This window comes from Seriola dumerili, unplaced genomic scaffold (assembly GCF_002260705.1).
Source record: "Seriola dumerili isolate Sdu_G_001 unplaced genomic scaffold, Sdu_1.0 BDQW01000003.1, whole genome shotgun sequence".
Classification (NCBI taxonomy): Eukaryota; Metazoa; Chordata; class Actinopteri; order Carangiformes; family Carangidae; genus Seriola; species Seriola dumerili.
In genome coordinates, this window is record NW_019174258.1 from 17,190,123 (window position 1) to 17,214,872 (window position 24,750).

Consider the following 24,750-nt stretch of genomic DNA (forward strand, 5'->3'; position numbering starts at 1 on the left):
TCGATAAAGACTCAACTTTTAATGTAACATTATCTAAAGGATTTGCTAACACTGGATGTTGCCTAACAAATGATTATTTGGTGTGGGACATCTGTGTTTTTTATTTTGCTGTATTTAAAGCAGATTTGTTGAGTGAAGTTATGTTGCTTAATGTTTCTAATATGGTTCGTAAAGACTATATTCTCTGAACCTTTGGACGAGTTACTTGATCGATCTTATGGTAGCTCACGTGCAACATGTTGGAGACCCCTGATTTACATGGTGGCTGCAGTATTGGGTGTGGCAGTGCCAGACAGTATGTGTGCTGTCCTGAGTGTGGAGACAAGAGGGTTAAGTCTTCACAACATGACAGGTACAGCAGAAGAAGAGGATCCCTCTGCACTTAAAATAATACCAATGCATTTTGCCTCTTGCCATTAAATGCATCACAATCCTTAATCCACCTATGTATTCTCCACAGTTGAATACATTGAAGCTGCTTACTGATCTACTGGAAATCACAAGCCTCCACTGACTGAAAGAAATCCATTAAAACAGGCTGTTGAGATTTACCCCGGAGCTGAACAATAACAGTGACAGGGGAAATAATCAGTGTGTTTTCTCTCTCTTTGTGTGATGGAGTGGCCTGGGGGCCCCCCATATAAAATTTTGCATTTGGGCCACTGACAGTTATGTTCCACCCCTGCTGTGAAGGTTTTTATGCCTCTGCGCTGGCGACAGGCAGAGCCAGAGGTGTATTGTTTTTGGGTTGTCTGTCCGTCCATCCCTTTCTCGTGGACACATCTCAGTAACGCCATGAAGGAATTTCTTTACATCTGGCACAAAAATTCACATGGATTCAAGGATGAACTGATTAGATTTTAATGGCTAAAGGTCAAAGATCAAGGTCGTGGTGACCTCAGAAAACATATATTTTGGCCTTGTCAACCAATATCTCGAGAATCCTCAATGGAATCCCTTCAAATTTGGTACAAATGTTCACTTGGACTCTGGGACAAACTGATTAGATTTTGGTGGTCAAAGATCAAAGGTCCAGATAAGAGAAAATAAATAAAATCAATTAATAAATTACATGAACACAAAGACACATGTGGATATACCAATATACTGTACTGTATGGTGTAAAGACTGGACACACAAGGGACCCAAAGTCATGACTCAATTACACGATTAGTAAACAATGAATTTCACTAAAGCTTAAACAGGATACAGAGTTTAGACTTACTGTTATTTATCAATAGAAAAACAACATAAAGTGTACCTTATCAAATCTTCCATTCGTCATATAGACAGTTGACAAATTAAAAGTGACACCTGAATAAATGAGTAGCGAAACATATTAAAACAAATGTCTCCACAGTGCAGAGGAGATGGTTTGATGAGGATGAAAATAATCATGAAATCATATGTTATGATCTTCACAATCATCATATCTCAACCTGACTGAACACCGACACTACAGTGGATGTTGGAGTGATGTGTTGGATGGCCTTTAGTTGTTAAATTGAGCCCTTGAGTTCCTCACCCATCCATAGAAAACAGTCTAGTTAGATATTTTCATGGGCACCACCTTATAGCTCATATGTGGAGAGAGTTTCTACTAAAATATCTGGTTCCAGCTCCAGCCATCCATATCTTATTGGCCTCCTAAAACCCATCCATCCGGTGTGTGTGTGTCCAGGGCCAGGTTGTGGCTGTCCAGACAACCTTCTCAAATGCAACCAAGAAATGCATCCTCCTTTTCCTAGGCGTGGCCCAACCTATCCCAAGATTCATTCGTCGGTAATGAAAGCAAACAACACCAACAGAGAGCCTGAGGATTACACTGTTAAATGTAAGCATTGGGTTTCAGCTCAGTTCAACAGCTAATAGTGTACTTCTAAAAACCAAGGGCCTTGTGAAAAAATTAATGTGTTGTCAAGGTTTCTAGGCAGAAGGACGTTTTGACGCAACAGTTAAGGGCAGGCAAAGCTGGTGACGCACAGTGAAAATCTTCCGTGGAACGGACCGTCTCATTTCCTCATTTCGGTTCGGCCTTTGTGGTCTACAACGGCTACGAATGGCCACACTATCATAGACCGGACACATTGGGACACAGCTATATTCTCTCCAGTGTGCTCTGGGTGTACCCTGGGGTCTCCTACCAGTTGGATGGATGTTCCCTGAAAACCTACTAGAGAAGAAACCCAGGAGGATCCTGATCAGATGCCTGAACCAGCTTCTTTTGACACGAAGGAGCAGCACCTCGACTCTGATCTCCCTCCAGATGTCTGAGTCCAGACATTTCAGCTGCTTGTCTCCACAGTCTCATTCTCTCAGTCACTACCCAGAGCTCATGACCAGAGCTGAGGGTTAGAACCTGGATCAACTGGTGACATTGGGGACATTGCCCCCCCCCACAAACTGGACCTTCTTCTAACCCTGGCAGCACCTTGACAACCTGTCCATGAAAATCACAGACGCAGACTGGTGGAGACTCATTAAGGTTATGTATGGACACACCCCACCCCCCACAAAACTCTTTGATGGACAAGGTCGTAAGCCTTCACCAAGTCAACAAAACACATGTAGCCTATATGGCCAAACTCTCATGGTGACCCTGAAAGCTGCACTATTCCAGGACCAGGATGGAATCTGGATCACTGCTCCTGGATCTGAGGTTACCCAGTCACCCTGACCTCCATGTAACATTAAAGAGGCGTTTCAGCTAAAACAGCCAAACAATGTCAACATCTAATGACTTAAGTGTCTTGCTGAAGCTAAGATAAGAGCTGTTGTCTGAACCAGAGGTTCTCTGTGGAACCATGACCGGGGCTAATATCTACTGACTATGAAACTGGGAGGAGGACAGCACTGGTGTCAGACTGACGATACTGGCTGATACCCCAGGTCAGGGTACTGGAATCTGTTTCTGAGAGGAAACAGCTGGGTCCTGCATCACTGTGTTTCTACCAGTGATCCACTGCTGAACAGTTGCTTATTGTTTGCTATCATGCCATCAGCCACGCTTAAAGGGCCAGTCTCACACAGTGTGAGCAGACACATGATAAAAGCCTGCACCCTAAATGGTTTTCATAGAGCAGCTTTGACTCGGATGGGAGATTTAATCTGCTTTAAGCCTCCACATCTGACTGTGTGAGGCAGCCTATAGATTATCTTGATGCCCTCCATTTAAAACGGTATAGTTGTGGTGCGTTCACGGACTCTCTGACACTGTGTGTGTTTTCATAAGTGACAGAAAAAAACTATGTTTACTGTTCTGGGGCCGGTGGCGATGAGACAGGGAAGAGGGAGGGTGACGTAGAGAGGTGGGAGGGCGCCCAGAGACCTCTTCTGCTCGCGCCTCCTCGGGATGCGCTCGCGACGTACACCAATCAGAGAGAGAGAGGGAGAGGAGAGAGGGAGAGAGAGAGAGAGAGAGAGAGAGACGCAGCTCCCCTCAGCAGTAATTCATGTTCGTCAGTATCAGGGAGAAGTTGTCCTCTCGGTCTCCTCTCCTGCTGTTGCAGCTCTCTCTCTCTCTCTCTCTCTCTCTCTCTCTCTCTCTCACACACACACACACACACACACACACACACACACTGACGCACACACACACACACACACACACACACACACATACACACACACACACACACACACACACACCCACAGAGGATCGGTTATGTGATGGGTGTTGGAGCGGAGCCCGGGAGAGCTTTCCTTCGCCAGGGAAGCGGGGTGATGATGAGGAGCAGGTTCCTGCCGCTGACCGGGAAGTTCGCTCTCTACTTCAAGACGACGCTCAGCGGGGAATAAAGGACCCACCGGAGGGAAGACCCACCGGAGGAGCCAGCGGAGGATTAAAATTGCTATTTGACGCGGGCTGTTTTCTGTTTTCTTTTACATTGAGGCTATTGCAACCGCTCTGGGTTCTGGTCTCTGATTGTGGTTTTGATGATGCTCCAGCTCACCTTCGGGTTGCTGCCTGACTGATGCGGAGGCTGCCTCCGGACCGCGGCTCCTCTCTGCACATATTTGGAGTTATTTGACCGTCGGGTAAACATCACATCCAGGTCAAATGACCGTCTGCTGTCCGAGCCGAGTGTGACGAGCCTCACTGTGACATGGAGACACCGGGACTCTGCGGCTTCCTCTATTACTGCTCTCTCTGTGTGTTCTGTGCAAATGGTAAGTGGACGGAGAGGAGGCGGGAGGGAGTTTACATGACACCTGTCCCCTGGTAGTGTTGAAATGAAGCCTGTGTATTTTATTCTGGAGGATTGTAACAGTGGAAAACACTGAAAAAACACACACATAATGACCCAGTTGTGCCCACGTCACAGCATCAGGACCAGGATGGAGTTCCATTATTTGATCAAATCAGCCCTGAGGCACATTGTAGGTCACAGGTGCTCCATTAAAACCACTTCAGTCTGTAAATCACAGTTAATGTGGTCCACAGGAGGTGGAGGTCTGCATGAGGGCCACCTTAGGTGTAGGCTGATGGAGGGTGTAGAAACAGTTTCATGTAGCCATCCTGCTCATTAATCTGTGCTTCTGCTGCCTGTTCCCCTCCATATACACCAAAGCTGCATTTACTGAGGTCCCTAAAGATGTGAGTGTGGGGGAGGGAGAGGATGTGGAGATGCCCTGCGCCTTCAAAGCTGTCAGCTCGGCGCCCATGTCTCTGGAGATCCAGTGGTGGTACCTGAAGGAGGACATGCCTAAGGATGTGCCCCATGAGCTGCAGATCAGCGCCCCGGCCAACAGAGCCAAGGTACCTGCACCGTTAGAACAGAACAGAGCAGCGTGTGTTGTTCAGTTATATAGCCTGCACACACTGACTGTTCCTGCACACCTGAGCCACTACATCTTTAAAGCACATTCAGTTAGTTAGGAGCTGAAAATCTGATTCTATGATGTCAGAGATGTCAGCTGCACTTGTAAACCTGCCAGAGATCAACATTTGCACACTCTGCATGTCCCCACTCTGCTCTGGTCTGTTTCTAAATCCACAGACTGCAAATATCTGAGCTGAGCCTGGTGCAGAGAGAATCTCTGAGCCTCAGCAGGTTCACTTCCTCTGCATGTTAAAACAAATAATCACCAGTGTTTGAAGCACTTTCTTCTCTAATCTATAAGTCCATACGTCACATCCTGCACTTTATCAGTTTATCCTCACTGCATCATGTGTTTGTGACCTTGTCTGCACTGTTTGTTTGTCTGTACAATCAGGCCAGAGCATGGAGTGAGCATGTGCATTAGCCAGGATGGGGGGGCTACGGGTGTCACTCAGAATGCAGAGAGGGCACTTGTTGGTTATCAACACCATTACATTCCTCTCAGGTCTACTGCCTAAAAACCGCCATGATGGGAGAGTGAGGCAGGAAGCAGAGGGAATGACAGATCAGCCAGAGTTTTCTTCGGTGGTGTGAGGAGTCACAGTCACGTCTGTGGTTTACACACAGTCAGACAGGGAGAGAGAGAGAGGGACAGGGAGGGAGCTAGAGAGAGAGGGAGGTTATCAATGGCGTCTTTCAGAGATGTACACCTCCAACTCTGCTCGTGCTGCTTGCTCTCTCCACCACATGAAATGAAGAATGTTGTGTTGTTGTCGTTGTGTGTGTGTGTGTGTGTGTGTGTGTGTGTGTGTGTGTGTGTGTTAGTGATACAACAGCCACTGTTGTGTTAATGGATGAACATGTGATTCCTCTTTTCAGGTTGCTCCGAGGGAAGCCACAAAAATAAGTGTAAGTGTCCATTTTGTTGTCTGTTGATGTGAGCCGTGCACGTCCTCATGATTAAGGCAAAAATCATAATCAGCGTTATTTTGATCAATCCTGAGATCATGATTATTTAACAGGATTACTCACCACACATTTATTGAACTTAAAAAAAAACTCTGTCTTTTTAACAATGGACTTTCTTGAACTTTAAATACAATTTAACTGAAAAACAAATAAAAAAATAAATAGAAAATATTAAATAAATAAAAAATAAATGTCTAAATATATACAATTAATTATATAGTATAAAAAATAATGAAAACATATAAGATCAGCTAAAACACATCAACCCTGGCAGCAGCTTGTTGATAGTAAAGCTAATATCAAGCACTCTCAAAAAAGAAAAAACATCGAATAAAAAAACAGATTTGCTGCGAAACAGAATGTGGCACAATAATAATAATAGTTTCAGCTCGATTATCTTGTTTTCATAATCGTTGGAAGCCAAAATCGTAATCAAAAATAAAATTTGATTAATTGTCATGATCTAACTGTGATCCAGGAGTTTTATGATGAGCTGGTGGAGACTGAACCAGTGTGTGTGACTCTCACCAGTCTGGATAAGAAGGTTTTTGCTGCTCAGTGTTTTAACTGGAAATAAACTTAGACTCATTACTGATCCTTTTTAAACATTTATACACATTCGTTATTTAAAACATCCCTGATCACTTTTCTTTAGCCCTCCGTTGTTAGTTCATCATGTCTTCACACCTTTGAAGGAGCGTGTGTGTTCAACACCCTGTGTGAGACTGAACTTTGATAATATGATGAATCTGTGCTGTTACAGCTGCCCTCATTATGGATAATTGAGCTCTGTAGGAGCTAATGTGTTGGTCTGCTGAGCAGCTAATACTGGAGCATGAGTTGGTGCTTTTCTGACGCTGGTGCCTCCACTTCCACCTCCGCTCATAAAACACACAGCTCCCCTTATTAAGCCGGTGATGAATGCATCCTAAAACTGACCGCTGCTGAAGTGTTACGTTCTCTGTGTGTCAGTGTTTCCTCTTCTCTCTCCACCCAGACTGTGCGTGTGCAGGGCAACGCCATCTCCCACCGCCTCAGTCTGTCCAAGGTGAAGAAGGAAGACGAGGGGGTGTACGAGTGCCGTGTGTCTGACCTGTGGGCCGACGAGACTCAGGAATTTACGGTCCACGCCGCGCTGCGCGTCATGCCAGGTGACGGCATGGTGGCAGAGGAGGCCGTGTCGCACATCCAGAACCGCTGGCCGCTGAGGAACGCCAACACGGCCCTGGGGGCGGGTGCGGCAGGGAGGGCCACCTCAGAGCCCAGCCAGGACCTGGCGGGAGGTCCGAGGCTAGGGCAGGGGAAGCAGCGGGTGCATCAGCCCGGACTCCTCCCCTCCATCTCCTCCACCACCACCACCTCGGTGGCCAAGTCGTCGGCCTCGCCACTGCCAGGGAACGCAGCCATCCTCCGCCAGCAGCACGGAGCGGGTGAGTGAGTGGGGGGTGGGGGGTGTGTGTTTGTGTGGGGGTGAGGTGTGTGTGTGTGTGTGTGTGTGTGTGTGTGAGTTACGACAATCCGGTTGATGCATCTCTCCTGGAGTCCGTCCTCAGAAATAAGGGACAGACACACAGAGCACAGAGAACACATTTAAGTTATGTGTAACATTAGCTGTGCATGACAGCTTGTTATATTATCACTTATCATAAAAAACGACATCTGGTGAAATAACATTTTTCCTTGTCTGTAAACTCTGTAGATTTGGTGTTAGCTCTGTGTGACATCATGAATCCTCCCACATTCATCCACACATTCACACTGTGTATATCCTCTGAGTGTATGAGCTCATCTTCCACACCTCTGTCACACTTCTAAACCTCTTTCAATCAGGCGGCATTTAGCCTGACTCCTGTGTGAATGTGTAACATCTATTATGACGACTTCTGCCAGAGGCTCGGCAGATGGTAGGGGAGGGGTGGGAGCAAGAGGGGTTGGAGGGTTGTAATCTACCTCCCCATTGCTCTTCTCCTGCCCCAGTTCCTTTCAATGAAGTGAACTTGTGAATGGTGGTCGACTGATTTTTATGTTGTTGTTTTAATCTGTACTTCATGACATAACATATGATTAATGTGAGGCATTGTTGGGTTTAGATCAGAAACATGTTGACCTTGAGAGGAGACGCTGGTGACAGAGGAGATTCAGGTCAACGTTCACATCAGGGTGCAGAGTTAACGTACAGGGCTCAAACTTTTTCACCTTCACTAAACTGTCCTGAGGCTTGTTTTTGTTTGTCTGATTGTGTCTGCTGAAGCTGATTACCTCACAATGCCAGAGATCAATTAATCAGCCAACAGGTTAATTGATCAACCGCTGCCTGTGAATAATTAAAACTCATCAAAGTCTAGTGGCTGGTCAGGTGTGCTGCTGATATAGAGAGAGGTCAGTCAGCTGGTGGACTGAGACATGCAAAGACCATGTGCTGATATGAAGTGTGTCTGCGATTCGTTGACCTTTCTTCCACATGCTGGTGTTGTGTTGCTACAGTAACAGTGGTGTCAAAAGTCGTACGGATGTTGGAGATATTACAGTTGATCTCTTTTAAAGGCCTGAAGTCACAGCTCTGATCAGTCCGTCAGAGGCTCCTCACAGGGATGTGGCTGTGTCACCTTTTATTAGACTGTGTGTGTGTTTGTGTGTGTGGTGAATAAATATTAGTCATAGACTTGGGCACTGCCTACCCGGCCCACTGCTGAAATCATCCAGATATATCAGCAACTTTATATTTGTGACAGATTCATCACACTTATATAAACATGCTCCTGATCTTTTCCAGCTGTTTTTATATAATTATGACAGTTACCAGCCAGAACATCGGACTTTGTCTTCATTTGCAAAAGTATCAATGATGATCACATAAGAAGATCTGCCTCTGTTAAATATATACAGTATAATATGTATATAAGTAAGTAATGTGTGCTTCAGTAACTGCAGACACGTGGAAACAGTGTTCAGTTTAATCAGGACAGGTACTAATAACACAGCTGCTCTGCAGACAGCTGCATCTGCTCCGGGCTTTGCAGGTCTAATGAGGGAAGCCCTGTGGTGGAGTCCAGACACATGTTGGTGCAGTGAAATGAAAAATACAGGATCTGACCACAGGAACAGTCTGTGTTGGTTCAAACAGACCCACCCAGCAGACTGGCCACCAGCAGACCGACCTCTGACCGGGCCAGATACACACCAAAACCAGACCTGTCTATCTTTGGACTCAGTCCTCCTCCCTCTGTCTGTGTAGTCTTCAGTAAGCCCCAAACCAGAGACAAACCAACGATTAACAAAGAAGTTGTGAGGTCATGTGTCCACTGTTCATTTATGTAACCTACATCTGGTGGTTATGTTGTGGATGATTACTGATGCAGCACATAAAACCTCACAGTCAGAGGCTCCACATCCATCACTGGTCTCTGTCAGGCCTGACTGTTAATGCCTCTGATTGTTTCAGAGAGTCACATGGGTCCATGTTTTAGTTTTAAGTGTAGTATATTAGTCAGTATGGACCAACCTATTTCCCAGCAGACACTTCTGTCAAAACATGAACCCTCATGCTCCTGTGCTGTGATTTGATTCGTGGTTAGAGACATTTGTTGGGAATGTTCTTAGCAGGGAAATGTCAAAAAAGCCATGTTTAAAGAGCCAATCTCCTGCTCTATGAGCCTCCAGCCTGTTCCAGTCTCTGCTAACCTGCTGGCTACTCCTGAATCAGCTAGCTTCAGGCCTGTTAGCCACCAGCCTGCTTCCAAGGACACTAGCTTTCAGCCTGCTAACTTACTGCATTCAAGACAGTTAGCTAATGGAGACCCTAGAAGGAAACATGGGTCTCGGAGGCGTTGACCCCCCAAGCGGCCCCAGTACCACAGAGATTTAGCTGGCCAGTGCTGTGATCAACGCCCACACAGGCCTAAGATCAGACCCTCAGTTTGCTCTCTTGACCGACGTTTCGCCTGTTCCTGAGTCTGTTCCTGAGTTTTCCGTCCTGGCCTGTCTGTTCTTGCATCGGTGGTTGCAGCCTATGTTTTATCTGTTCTTGAGCTGCTTCTTCCATCAGGGGTCCTAGCCGACGTCACGACATCAAGTCTTCTCCAGATATCCAGTCGGCAGCCCAGCCAACACCAGTTCCTGATCTACAGTCACCACCTCCTGATCTCTCGGCGGCAACCTGGCTGATCACTGCTCCTGATCTCCAGTCAGCTGAAACCCAGCCTAATCTCAGGCTGCCTGCCACCTGCCCTGCACCCTCTCCCGACCTGCGGCTAAATCTCCTGGTGTCAGCCACCTTTCTGGACCTCCAGCATCGTTGCCAGCCTCCAGAATGATATATATGATTTATATATATATATATATAAATATATTTTTACCGTAAAAAAAGAAATACGAGGGGTCCGTGACCGACTGGAAACACAAGCAGAACCAAAGTTAAGCTTGTGTTTCCAGTCGGACACTGACCTCCCAGACCAAACCTACTGCCGGAGAACATTACTGTCTAATACTTTCACATTCATGTAGGTAAATAGCCAACAATGGAAAGCAAGTGCAATTTCAAATGCATTTATTGAACAACAGGCACTTTATGGACTTGTGTACTGTATTGCTTAACACATAACTCTTAATCAACAACCTAAATCATAAATTCAAAGTTAAAATAAATATGTTTTGATAGAATAAATAATAAATTAAACTTAAATTACAGCATTTTAAGCCTGCAGTTTCCCTTGGAAAAAAAACAAAATAACATTACACGATGGTGAGCTGTGAATAATAAGTTCAATTAATGATGATGATAATAAAAATAGGTTAAGTTAACAAACTAGTACTAGCAACAACGTTAAGTAACTGTCCATACCTTAGGCCTTTTTAGTAGACATGAAGTGGATTCATTTACTTATTGTTGTTTAAAAGAAAAGCATATCCACATGTTCAAGTGAGAGCTGAGTGCGGAGGCGATTTAAAATTAGTCCCGCTGTTGAGAATACTCTTTCGGCTGGTATCGTGTGCGAGTAGTGAAACGCTACTCGAATAATGACGTCAACAACTAGTACTCTCAAGTACTCGTACCCATCCCTATTTCTCATTGCCCAGTCCTTGGGCTGTTCCCTTTATATCCTCAGCTCCATTCTTCAACTCCCTGTCCACTTGAGCCAGCCTTCAGCAGGCTGCAAACATGGTGTTAAAACATGAAGATCTATTTACAGTGAAAGTGATTCATGGACCAGACGCTTGTGATTTATCTTCACAAAGTTACATTTTACTGCTGCTACCAGTCAGAGTGGTTTTAGTGATTTACAGATGAAAAGTCATCAAACTAAATAGCAGCTTGTAATTTGTATTTCATTGACTTTATATTCAGCATGTTACAGGTTCACACATTACAGTGTTATTGAGTTTAGCCCACTGCAGCAGTAGCTTGTTTAGCCTGACTGCAACAAGAAGTCACATTAAGTCACACGTGTAAAATATAATATTTAAAATATTAAAAATTGTTACAACTAAAAGTCAAAGAGCCACAGCCTGAATGTATCTACCAGTTATCATTCAAGTAGCATTTAAGTAGAAAGTGCAGCACAGAGCTGTGTGGTGTTTAAATAAAGATGGGACAAGTATTTCCAGGAGACGATGAAAAGCACCAACTAATTTAGAGGCAGACAAGATGGAATGATTATACTCAGAATGAGCATGACCAACTGAAAACCTCTGACTGTATATGAGTATCCAGGTTACACATGGTCCTTCTCTGCAGATTAACAGTTTGTTAGCAGTCAAATGAAAGAGGAAGCAGAGAACATGTGGAGTATAAACAGTAGATCACAGGGATGAGCTGTCAGACTACTGAGGTCTGAATAAGCAGCTCTGCTTCCTCTCTGCTCCCCCCACTTTGCCCCCCAGTCGTTGCCTCCTGGTTTGATGAGTTCACTGAAGCATGTTACAGCCTCCACAGTTTAGCTGCTTCATGTTTAAATCTGTTTTAATTTTAGCTCAATTAATAACACAACCCGTGTTCAGAGTCTCACTTTAATCCATCTGATGAAGCAGTTAACGAAGGATCATCCATGGGCTCTGTCTCACAATGGCCCTCAACATGTTGGTTGGATTAAAATGCTTCACTGTAATCATAAAAAAATTGACACTGTTCATTTCAGCTGACTACAGAGCGAACAGAGCACTACGCTGGCTTCACACCAACTCCCAGATGAAATGACTGAGTCCACTCTGTATTTGCCCCAAGCTTCTTTTTATTGACTTTGCAAATCATGAACAGACTTAGTGGGTTTTCTTATCACCAATGAATAAATATACTGTGGAATTAGAAAGTTTAGACCTAACAAATCTAAGGGATAAATCTTAACTTAATCTTAACCAGCTGTTGCTGTACGTGTAGAAAGAAATATTTAAAAATGTATATCCTCTCAAAATTAATAATGGCAGATTATTCAACCTAACTTACTACACCTCTGACACAAACTCACATAGTCTCATTGGATGCAGAAAAGGCATCTGAGAAAGTGAATTGGGAATTTTTGTTTTCTACATTAAAAATGGTTTTGTGAGTCATTGATCCACTGGGTGAGGATTTTGTACACATCACCAATGGACTAATATCACAATGCTTCACCTTGTACATGGGTATTAGGTAAGAATGCCCACTCTCCCCTTTGTAATTCAACATCTTGACGGAACAACTTGCAGCAGCCATTCGTCAAAAAATAAACATCACAGGAATCAAAACAAAACATTTGTCCACAAGATCAGCCTTTACGCTGACGACATTCTACTCTACCTGCAAAACCTTTCCTCCTCATCACCTAAAACATCCACCTCCCAAACACTTTCTCTAAAATCACAGACTACACCATTAACTGGTCCTAATCCACCATTCTCCCAATATCACATATTTAGGTCTCAGTATATCTCATAGGGTGTCTGAGTCATTCTCTGATTCAATCCACCACTCAAAACAGTAGAGGACAACCTTCAACGATGGATGAATCTACCAATATCGCTCACAGTTAGATTCAAAACAACTTATTCTCAATGATCTGCATCAAGCCCCCACCCCCTGGTTCAAATTTGTAAACTACATCATCTCAAAACTCTATTTTTGTACTTGAAAAACAGGACCAGATACTTTATCAAAATACAGTCAGAAGTCACTCCATCACACACCATCCTTGTTTCAAAAACCCCAACTCTGTCAATCTCACCTACCAGAAATACCATCTGGAACCATCTGGAACACTCCTTAATGAACAGAAATCCAATGAGCTTCACATCATGTATTAGTAGAGGTATCACACACCTCTTCTATCTCTCATAGAGAAAAGATTGTGTTGAAGCTCAGATCTGGGGAAGCATACAGATGTATTTCTGCTGCATTGAAGGTTCCCAAGATCACTATGGCCTCCACCATTTTTGCATGAAGAAGTCTGGAACAGTCAAGACTCCTCCAGAGCTGGATCTGGACTAACTGAGACATCAGGGAGAAGGATTTTTGGAGTGAGGAGACCAAGAACCTGATGGTCTCTCTGGCTGAGATCCTGTGTGGGGAAACCTCTAGAAGGACAACCATTGCAGTTTCCACTGATCTGGGCTTTATGGCAGAGTCCAGACAAAGCCTCTCCATAGCGACAGTTTGTTAAAAAAGCAGCTAAAGGACTCTGGTCTGATGAAACCAGGACTGAACTGTTTGGTCTTAGTTCTAAGAGTCATGTCTGGAGGAAACCAGGCACCGCTCATTACCTGAACAATACCATCCCTACAGTGAAGCATGAAGGAGGCAGCATAAGGCTGTGGGAGTGTTTATCAACAGCAGGGATAGCAAGACTGGTCAGGATCGATGGAACGCTGAACGTAAAGTACAGAGAGATCCTTAATGAAAACCTCGTCTCAGGACCTCAGACTGGGCCGTATCTTTACCTTCCAACAGGACCATGACCCTCAGCTCACAGCCAAGAAAACACAGGAGTGGCTTAGAGACAACTCTGTGAATGTCTTTGAGTGGACCAGCAAGAGTCCTGAACTGTACCTAATCAAACATCCGGAGAAACCTGAAAATGTCTGTCCACCGCTGTCTCCATCCAACCTGAGAGAGCTTGAGAGGACCTGCAGAACAGCAGAAAATCTTCAAATCCAGATGTTCAAAGGTTGTGACGTCAGACCCAAGAAGACTGGAGGTTGTAATCACTGACAAAGGTGCTTCAACTAAGTCCTGAGTGATATGTGTCTGAATACTTGTCAATGTGAGATTTCCATTTTTACTTTTTCATTAATTTGCTAACATTTCTAAAATTCACTTTGTCATTATGGGGGATTGAGTGTAGATTGATGAGGGAAATGTGAATTCAAACAAATTAAGCATAAAGCTGCAACATAACTGAAAACAGTGAAAAGGTCTGAAACTTTCTGAATGTAGATGACTGTATATGACTCAATCTGGAAATGAAATTGAGTTTTTGAGAACTGTCTGATTATCAAATTTGCACTGAGGAAACTCGACCTGTCCAGGGTGTACCCTGCCTCTCGCCCGAAAGGATGCTGGGATAGGCTCCAGCCCCCCCGCGACCCTACTAGAGGATAAGCGGTAGAAAATGGATGGATGGATGGCACTGAGGAAACTATTTGTTAATTGAAATGGATTTTACTTGAGTAGAATACAGCCAATGTAAATATGAATATGACATGCTCCTGATGAATATAGCTGTGGTGTGTCTGATATTGTTACATCCGAGTCGTTGAGTGAAGTGTTGTTTCGGACAGGCTGCTGGTGTCTGTTACACACTAAATCAAAAACAGTTGAAGTGGTTCACTAACAATTTCCTATTGAAGGAAGAACCCACCATCCTGGACATTTTGTTCTCTGTTTCCTCTGAGTTGATGTGAGTGACAACAGATGAAGGTTAAAAACATGACAAAACTGAAAGATTACGTTTTGCTCGCTCTCACCTTCTTATCCTCAGTATTAACAGCCAGTGTTGGGGGGGGCTGGCATCTGTCACTTTCCTGTCATCTGACTGAGTGGCAGAAACAATTAATATATTCGGGCATGGGGAGATGTAAGCTGTCAGGTGTCACATTGCCTCTCATTTCTCATTTGACGTTTTGTAGCCTTGCCTGGTAACTGATAAGTCCGCCCCTCCTCTCCCTGTCGGTCTGTCAGAGTCGTAGGCTCTGTGCTGCATTCACTGTCACCTTGTAAAGTTAGGAAACCATCCCTTGACCAACTTGTACTTACAAGGTGTTTGTACTCAAATGCTCGTTGTTCACTGCCACAGCAACATCATCGGCCAGTTCTGAAAACAATGAGAACATTAATGACAGAATGCATTTAAAATACATGTCTGACAATGGTTGGATATTTGATTGTTGACCCCTTCAGAAAGTGCCAGCAATCAGTTTCCACATCCAACAGCATCATGATGACTCATGTGTAGTGGTGTCTGTGTCACCTGATGAATCTCAGTCCAGTGTTCCCTCTCTTTTAGCTCTGTGTTTGGTCTCCACCAGCTCCTGAGGGAAATATCTGTCTCTTTAGCTGCTGAATGCTCCACGATGTTACAGTTACAGTGAGTCTACTGTATGAGGTTACAGGCTGAAAGATGCTAAAACAATTTGTAGAGCTGGGTGCAACTGCAGAGTTAGGTGATGCTGATGTTACATCATTGTCATTGTCAGTTGGATCTATTGTTAATTTTAGCCAAAGTTAAAATATTGATTAGCACATCTTTAAAGCTACACTGTGGTTTCTGACCACTGGTAGTGGAGTTTTTGTTTCTCTCATTCACACACAAAGACGCACATGCGCACACTGCTAATGGTTGCACACTATTCCAGTGACCAATGTGGTGACAATTTGCCTTAAATAAAGTATCTATCTATCTATCTATCTATCTATCTATCTATCTATCTATCTATCTATCTATCTATCTATCTATCTATCTATCTATCCATCACTTGTTCAAGTGCAAGATTTCAACTGCATGTAACATGGGAATCTGACAGTCTTACGTCTGAAACTGCCACTATATTGAAACTGGTTTTCAGGTCTCATCACCAGATACAGATACAGGGTGTGTCAGTTCAGGGGCTGCATCCTTTCAGAGGCTGCAGAGATTGCGTCAAAGTAGCACGACCTGGCTGTCCCATTTCAAAGGCTCCTTCAAATGCGTCCTTTTCCTGGGCACTAAAGGCTCCAACAGGCGGATCCATTGTGGCTCAACCTATCCCACGATTCACTGCATGCCAGTGATGACTCACTTTTCAAATAGGGAATAAGGTAGTGATTTCTATAACGATGTGTGAGATGAACACATCTTTTCTTACACACACAGACCTGTCTTATTGTGATTACTTTTTGATTTGTTTTATAAAGCACTTTGATGAGGTTGAATTTGAATTATCAAGATTAAATGATTTTCTACTTTTCCTTAAATGCTTGTTGGGGACAGCTTTACAATACAGTAGCTGAAAGGTGTTTTATGACTGCAGTACATTATGGTCCACGGAGATGATCCCACCCTTGTCTGTCATTTCTCTGTTAAAGGATTTGGTTCAGATGTTTCTGTGGTGATGAACAAAGGGGGAACTGAAGCTCTTATCCATTTAGTGATTATTTGGCTCACTCATATGACCTTGGGGAATAAAAGAGAAGTTTATCCATTGGTCTGTCTTCTGTTGGTCCATCTATGCCTCTTTCAACCTTTTTGGGCACTTCCTGTGCATTGCTTTGTCCTACCAGTGTTTCTGCAGGTGCTGCTGTCCCTGGTGTTTCGCTCTCTGCATAACTCATTTGGTGTACATCCTAGTTGCCTCATTTTCTGTTGGTGATCTTGATTGAGTAGATCTGATGTTTTATCATTCAGACTGGGAGTTACTTGGTTTTGTCTGGTATGTATCTAGCCTGAAAGTGTCTTGCAAGTCAGATCATGTTGGACTGGACCTCATCCTCCTGAAGCTCCTGGTAGTTACAGCCTGTGAACATCTGCTTTTGGTAGATGCATCTTCTCCAAGGTCAGCATGTTACTTGTCTTGATATTGTTCAGTTTCCAGTTGATGATGTTGAAGATGTACGCCAATACAGGTATCGCTTTTCAGTACCATATGCACCCCCCTGTAGTACTCGTTCCAGATCTTCTCCTTCATGTTTGATGTTTCTTTCATTCACTCCCAAGTTCTTTTTTTGTGCCATCTTGGTCTAGCTCCATAATCATGGTGTACATATCAAGGTCTAAGTTTGCAGACTTTGTTCAGGCTTCCTCTCTTGAACGTTTTGGCACACTTGTTTATTCCGAAATCCATCTTGATATCATTGCTCAAGGTCTTCACAATGGTGAGTAGATCCTTCTGCTGGTTGTTGATAACGTCAATGGGGAAACGGTTGTTTCATTCTATGATTGGTACCTGTAGCTGCTGTTGTTCAGTAGGTTGCTGAGTGGTGATAGTGCAAAGCAGAAGAGCAGTGGTGAAATGCCCTTGGAAGATTCTGCTTCTGATGTTGATTGGTCTCAATGTTAACGACCTGTCTGCATGGTGGAGAGTCAGGGTTGGTGCATTTCACCTCTTCGCCCCTGTCCAGTTAATCATGTTGTTGTCTTCCCCATGTTCTCCCTGTAATTTATTATTTATATGTGCATTTATTGTTGAAAGTTAAAATGTTTGATAGCACTAAAACAAATTATGAGTACTTGTAATACAAGCAATTTGTTTATTTCATCCCTGTTTATCTAGAGTCATAAAATATGAACCATTTGTGTGAAATGTTGTCATAATTGCTGTGTGAAGTCTTGAGTTAGGGCTAAAAAGTGTTGTTGTACCTTTGACCTTTAGCCACCAAATTCTAATCATTTTGTCCTCAAGTTGAAGTGAATGTTTGCACCAAATTTGAAGAAATTCCCTCAAGGTGTTATGGAGACATGGCACTGACAAGGACAAACCGCATTTTGTGAGGTCACACTGACCTTGACCTTTGACCTTTGACCACCAAAATCTAATCAGTTCATCCTTGAGTCAAAGTGAAAGTTTGTGCCAAATTTGTTACTGAGATGTCATGTCCACAGCTCTGGCTGTCACTGGCGCAGAGGGGTAATAATGTGTAAATGTACATTTACAGTTACAAATGCCTCAGTAAATGTGGTCCTGTTTATCTTTTGACAAGGCCGACCTCATACAGGTCAGCCACTGTCACTATTGTCCTCCAGTATATATACATTTATATATTGTATTTATAGGGATGTACAGAGAAGTGTCACAAGGTCAGAGCTCTGTAACGAAAACTGAGCCAGTGCAGCTTCAGGAGCATGAATTAAACTTTGTGAATGTTTCAGACAGTGGAGATTAAAATGTCACAGTCAACCACATCTGAACACAAACGCCCTGACAGCAGAGTTTGTCCTCTCGGCTGATGTAGAGTCATCATGGCAGACGTCTCCACAGCAGTGTCACACCGTGGCTCTTTTCCTCTCTGAAGGGAGCTCACTGTTGGTTTGAATCCTCCAGGACAAAAGAAAAACAGGCAGCAGTATCTGAAGCATTCGTTCTGGGTTGGAGATATATGTGGTTTATACTCTAACCCTGACACTGTAATGATTTAAAATAATAGTTGTGAAAAATACATATTATGTGTAATTAAAAATGTTTGAGTAAACTGTGCAAACTAAACATATAAACCAGAGTAAATGATGGTCAGTTTTCTTGGGCCATTTTATCCATGTATTTGATAGAGAAATTAGAGACAGACAGGAAATACAGGGAGAGGAAGGGGAATGAAACGCAGCAAGTGGTCTGGATGGCCGGGAGTCGAACCAAGGGCTCACTGCTCAGGGCGTTTGAGCCCATGTGGTACGCATCCTGGCCATTTGGTGATGATGTCACCCTTATTTATTCAGTTTTAGTCAATAGAGAAAAAATCTACAGGAACGCAGGACTGAATGACCCTGACCTCTGTGGTAATGAAGTCATTTAAGGGCTTTGTGCTGTCCCACCTCAAAGCCTTCACCAACCCACTACTGGACCCCCTCACAGTTCACAGGAGGTCTACAGAGCCAACAGGTCTGTAGACCTCCCCTCACTTCCCTTCCCTGCTACAGTCCATCAGGACCAAAACGTCACACTGCAGACTGCCAGAGACTGACACTGACCCCCACACACACATACATATTTGTGTTATTTTTATATTTTTAAAGATATATTTTTTACCATTTTTATTGTAAATATTTGATTGAAAATGTTTCTATTTCTATTCTATCTAATCAGCTACCTGAACTGCAATACTTTATCTTTCTTTATATTTTTTCTTCTTATCATGTTTATTGTTAGGAACCAAAAGCACCAAAAGCACCAAAAGCAAATTCCTTGTATGTGAAAACCTGATTCTGATTCTATGTTTACTTGTTGGACGAGACAAACAGTGAGTTGTATGAAGGTTACTGAGGACGAATTTTTACTAATGGTAGGTGAAATTCCAGTTATCATTTCAGATTTACACAAGAGGAATTAAATTGACTGCATCAGTCATGTTACAGAGGAAATATATGTGTGGTGTCTTCTCTCCAGCTGCAGCAGCAGCAGCTCACATGTTCAGCTGTGATAAAGGCTCAGATCAGCTTATCAACAGATTACTGTGCAGGCAGTTCCACTGTCTTTACTGTGACTCATTCCAACTTCATTTATGAGCACAGATCATTCAGAGACATGAGTTTATACAAAGCCTTCTTCTCTCACAGTCCGGCTCCTGTTGTCTGACTCAGTCCCCGTCTGTCAGGTGAAGTGTAGATGCTGCTGTGTTGACAGATGGAGTCAGTACAGAGAACACAGGGAGGTCACACAGGGTGACACCCACCACTATTAGATAAGATGTGATGATGTCACATGTTTCAGTCTGCTGATTGGGTGGAGTGGTCTTTGGTAACCTGTCAGCGAGAACACCAGCTTGCTTGGTGCACCGCTCTGCTGATAGAGATGGTTCAGGCTGATCAGGACCCTGGACCAAGAGCTCACGTACAAGGACCCTCAAGCCTGTGAGCCATTTAGGAGACAGCAGGTGCTTCGTCTACCTGTCTGCCACAACAGTAATAAAATTACAGCCAGCTCCTCCTGAGCAGAGACATGTTCAAATCTGGTAAAATAAAAGAAGTCAAGAGTGGTGCAGGGACGGGAACTGGTTTTCAGGGTTCATGATTCTAACATGAATGTTTCCTGTCTGTGTGGAATTTCAGTCTAAAAGTATTTATATCAGCTGAGAGGATTGCCATCTTATACCCAGTTTACACGTAGAGAGGCATTTAAAAGAAAAATCTGAGTCACCAGGTTGCTGTTGATTTCCAGTCTAAGTTCTCTGTTTATCCAGTACGTGGTCTTCAACACTCAAACTATTCACACAGACCACACTGCAGTCAACACACCACCTGACCCTTGTTATCATTGGATTTAATATACGACTGTTTTTCTTTTACTAGTTTTAATGAACGTTTTTCTCTCACTGTAATCCTGTCTAACTTTGGTAGCTTTCTCTTTTCTACCTATTCTACAACTTCCTCTCTTTCCATTCAGGTTGTAATGAGTGGGGTTATTATGTGAACTGTATGCGTTGGGGTAGGACAATAGAAAATAGGGCTCACTGGACAATTTGAATAAATGTCTCCTTTTCTTGGGGAGTTAACAGTGATTTATTGGAGGGTCTGTGTGTGATACTAGGTGACATGCTGAAAGGTTTTCCAGCTTCAGGTTTATATGAGGTCTGACTTATATCCTCAACTTCTGGGTCATCCAGCAAAATACATCGTACAAATACAACAACTAAATCTGATGTTGCTATTGAGTGAACACACCTCTCCTCACAGATAAATGTAGGACTGTTGACCTGCTGACTCAGGACAGGGAGTCTAATCAGGAGAAACCAGAACAGCTTTGGGTCGGTCCAATCTATTTGGGGGGGTTACATGCAGCAACATGATTAAATCACTGTTTCTTAGTACTGTACTCTAAGTACAGTTTTGAAGTACTTGTTCTTTACTCGAGTATTTCCATTTTATGCTACTTTATCCTTCAACTGCTTCACCTCAGAGGGAAATATTGTACTTTCTACTCCACTACATTAATGTTACAGCTTTAGCTACTAGTTACACCCCCACACCCCCTCCAATCAGTTGAATCACTCCACCACATATGCTCAATCAAAAGAACAAAACAACAACAAAAATCTCTTACGCCTCTGACCCTGCTCATCCAGCTGATCCAGGAGACACTATTGGTTCCTACCCACAAAAAACCTGTTTTAAAAATAGTTTTACCCCACTACAGTAAAGACCCTTGTTACGACCCGGCCTCGGGGAAACCCTGGTGCAACGTGAATGCTGAGAGACTCCCCTGTTCCCAGCTCCCAAGAACCACCAGCCACAAGGAATTACAGCCCATTAGAGTTTTTATTCAAGATTTCTTTCTCTTCAGGGTGGGCTAACAGCAAAATAACAAACAGAAGTAACTAAGACTAAGGAACCTAAACTTACCTACTCAAACAAAAGAGGAACAAAAAAGCCACTAACCTAACTCCTAATAAACTTAGAAAAAACAGAAAATTAGGTTAAACAAAATTGCTACCCACCCCTACGGCACCTGGGCTGACATTTCACATGAGCAACTATATACAATATTTAAACATGTTGGCTGGCAGGCTGGTTGGAAGTGGAAGAGATGAGCCCCTGCAGAAGCTGGAAGAAGCCAGCCTTAAAACTACAAGCCTGGAGGCTGGCACCAACCAGCTCCCTGGAACAACCTACAAACTCACACAGTCAATCATTCAATCAGCCCCTGCACACCTACATCCCAACACACACACACACACACACACACACACACACACCTCAGCAGGAACCCTAGAAAGAAAGAGAGATATCCACAACACCAGCACACATTAAAGCACATACAAATTACCCATCAGAAGAGTGCTCCAAATGTCCACTGGTTTCAGATACTCTGCTGCATACCGATGGAATGAGCTCCAAAAAAAAAATGAAGTTACACTCTTATTTCTCTAGAAATTTTTAAAAGACTGTACTTATGTATCTACAATCACACTTTCACGTGCTTTTCTTAAATGTGAAAGTGTATAGTGTATGTCTGGGAATTATCTGTGTATCTATTTTAATTGCCTCTTTGTGCGTCTCTGTCAATGTATTTGTACATGTCAATTTTTGTACACAGGTCTCTCTTGAAAAAGAGATCCTGATCGCAATGAGACGACCTGTTTAAATAAAGGATGTAATAAAAATAATAATGATGATAGTAATTACTACTAATAAAAAAACTCAGGTGGAGTTACTCGTCTAGAAAACTTTTAAAAAAACTTAAAACTCTACTTTAGTTTGTCTGAAATGAAGAAACCACAGTTTCAAAGATGACTCAGAGTTTGGAGTGATGATTCATGTTCCATCTCATTTATGATCAGTCTTTATTAACACGATGACACCAGACCTTCAGAACTCTGTTGTCATCTTCTTCTTCCTGTCTCTCTCTTCTCTCCAGGCTGCAGCGTGATGAGCACCATGGACCCCCTCCTCTGCATCACTCTCCTGTTCCTGCATAAGCTCCTCCCCTTCCTGTTGGCCCACTGAACAGACTTTAACCAAAATTATGTTGACCTGCAACATTCTCACTTTCTATACCAAACAGAAACCAAGCAGCAGTCAGTGCCCACAGAAGGAGAGAGGCTCACATTAAATGGATGTATGCCGCTGCAACACGTCACTGCAGAGAGTGAGAGCAACACAACACCTGACGGAGGAGACCAGGTAAAACAGAGGAGGAGGAGGAGGAGGAGGAGGAGGAGGCTCCTCGGACATGAGGCTGCGTGAATGTCGTCAGAGAAGAGTGGAGAGGAGACATGTTCACAGTAACGGTGGAGCATCACTAACGGCCTGTACAGCGCTGCTTCCTCAGACACGCCACACTCACGTTTCCTTCCAGCGTCTCCACTGTGAATCCTGTTCATCTGACAGCACACATCACCGCAGTGTGTGTGTGCGTGTGTGTGTGTGTGTGTGTGTCCTACTGATGATCTGAACACACTCACTGTCAGTAGTTATGAGGAACACATGACGGCCATGTTGTTTTCTTTGGTTTGACAGTCGGTATACAGAGATACTGTGCATTAAGTGTGTTAGTCTGATGTGTGTCAAGTCCACCCCCATCCCACACCCGCGCGCGCACGCACACACACACACACACACACACAGTTTTGTTCTGTGTTCCATCATGTAAACAATAATCAGCTCATATATTTTGACTGAGATAAGTCACCTGACCATAGTTGTTGTTAATCACATCAATAATGTTTATTTTTATTAAATCTCTGGTGATCAAAGTGACATTTCATTTCTATGAGACAGAATGATTTATTGGTAACAGCTCAGATGAAGATTTATTGTTTTTGTAATAAAAGGTAGATTTCAAAGGCGTTGCATGTTCATGGATTTCTTTCAGCACAGGATTATACACAACAGGAAATATACAGGAAATGACTCACATTAATCCTTATTACCTGCAGTCGTCCACACAGACGACTGCAGCCTCAGAAAGGACCAGGCCTTGTTTAGATTTCCAGGAAGTTTGGTCTCAATAGTCATCAGTTCTAATATTTCGTGACCTCTGATTAATGCTCCCATCAGGCCAAAGATCAACCAAAGAAATAAGTTTGTATTTGTATTATCATGAAGCTTGTCCACATTTATGCTCAGCAACTACTTTAAAGCTCCATGTTTTCCTCGTTGTCTGTGTTTTATTTGAAGTGTTGATCCATTGGTTTTAAGAACCAAAAAGTGTAGTGTAGTTTTACATCTCCTCTCTCAGGCTTCTCTCTGGAGCTCTAGTAACAACAGTCAGTGAGCCAATCAGAAGAGAGGAGGCTCTGAGCCTCTCTTCTGTGTTTCAGGTTTAACACTCAGAAAAACCAAATCCTGCAAGGTTGATGGTTGGTGGGCAGGGCTTGGGCGTGGCTGAGCACTGCTTTGTTGTGACATCACAAAGTTCCAGAAGTCCTGACGGCTGGTTTTAAGGCTCAGTTCCTGAATACAGGCTGTGTGCATTTCTCTGTGGACTGAAGCTTTGATACTTTCACAGTATTAATATAGAACCTAGACCTGCTTTATAATCAAACTACACATGGACATCTGCCTTTATACTATATGGACATTTAAAGTATAAATTATTATCAACATATGGTCATGGTCATAATGAATGAATCCCACTAACACACAATTTTGTCCTACACTTCTCTGATTTTCCACTGTGAGGTTTGTTCACCAGACTCTCAAACCTGTGATAAATCACTTGTTGCAGACTGATGAACATCACCTGCTCATGAGGAGCTGCACATCAGGAGGAAGTGACAGTCATGTATACTGGAGCTGTTGTGTTGACTTATACCAATAAAACCATTTAAATCACCTCTCAGGTACAAGAACCAGTCCAGTCCTACAAATAGATTCTTTCTAAAGAGCCACATATACGACTGATTTCAGAGATTTAGTGTCATTAATATCATTGTACAAACAAACCTCACAGGTCCAGACCAGTTCTACAAATCTTGAACAGACTGACTGACCCCACAGACTTCAACCTGACTGCAACTGAACTAAAACCAGATCTGGTTCTGGAACCAAATAGCATATATGGCTTCTAACACAAACTTAATATTCAATAATCTCATGGACAGAGGTTTGGGACATCCAGCATTTTAGTTCTGACAAACCAGATAATAACGCTTAACTGGTTTTAATGGGATATAACTTTGTGTTAAATCACAGCAGCATCATGTGAGCTTTAAAATCCATGTCCACACTGGATGATCCAGAATGTGGTGTATGGTCTGAGTGACTGAACTGGTGTCCAGGAGTCCAGGTCCAGAATGAGTCAGCTGGTCTGCAGGGTGTGTTTAGATCTAGCTCCCAGTGCTGGTTGAAGATGAAGACAGGAGTAT

General features: G+C 43.3%; 1 protein-coding gene across 1 annotated transcript; it reads left to right on the forward strand.

Annotated features, from left to right (window-relative positions):
- Positions 1-3,733: 3,733 nt before the first annotated feature.
- vstm2b (V-set and transmembrane domain containing 2B) lies at positions 3,734-22,569 on the forward strand. The gene is made up of 5 exons (XM_022744990.1): positions 3,734-4,170; positions 4,572-4,759; positions 5,703-5,732; positions 6,790-7,222; positions 22,299-22,569. The coding sequence occupies exons 1-5, from the start codon at positions 4,107-4,109 to the stop codon at positions 22,385-22,387; spliced, it is 804 nt and encodes a 267-aa protein (XP_022600711.1). The 5' UTR covers positions 3,734-4,106; the 3' UTR covers positions 22,388-22,569.
- Positions 22,570-24,750: the final 2,181 nt, after the last annotated feature.

Excerpts from the sequence above, each read along its gene's own strand:
- vstm2b (XM_022744990.1), top strand. The coding sequence starts at position 4,107 with ATGGAGACACCGGGACTCTGCGGCTTCCTCTATTACTGCTCTCTCTGT. Across the intron at positions 4,760-5,702 it reads CCCCGGCCAACAGAGCCAAG|GTTGCTCCGAGGGAAGCCAC; the intron begins GTACCTGCACCG and ends TCCTCTTTTCAG. Across the intron at positions 5,733-6,789 it reads GGGAAGCCACAAAAATAAGT|ACTGTGCGTGTGCAGGGCAA; the intron begins GTAAGTGTCCAT and ends CTCTCCACCCAG.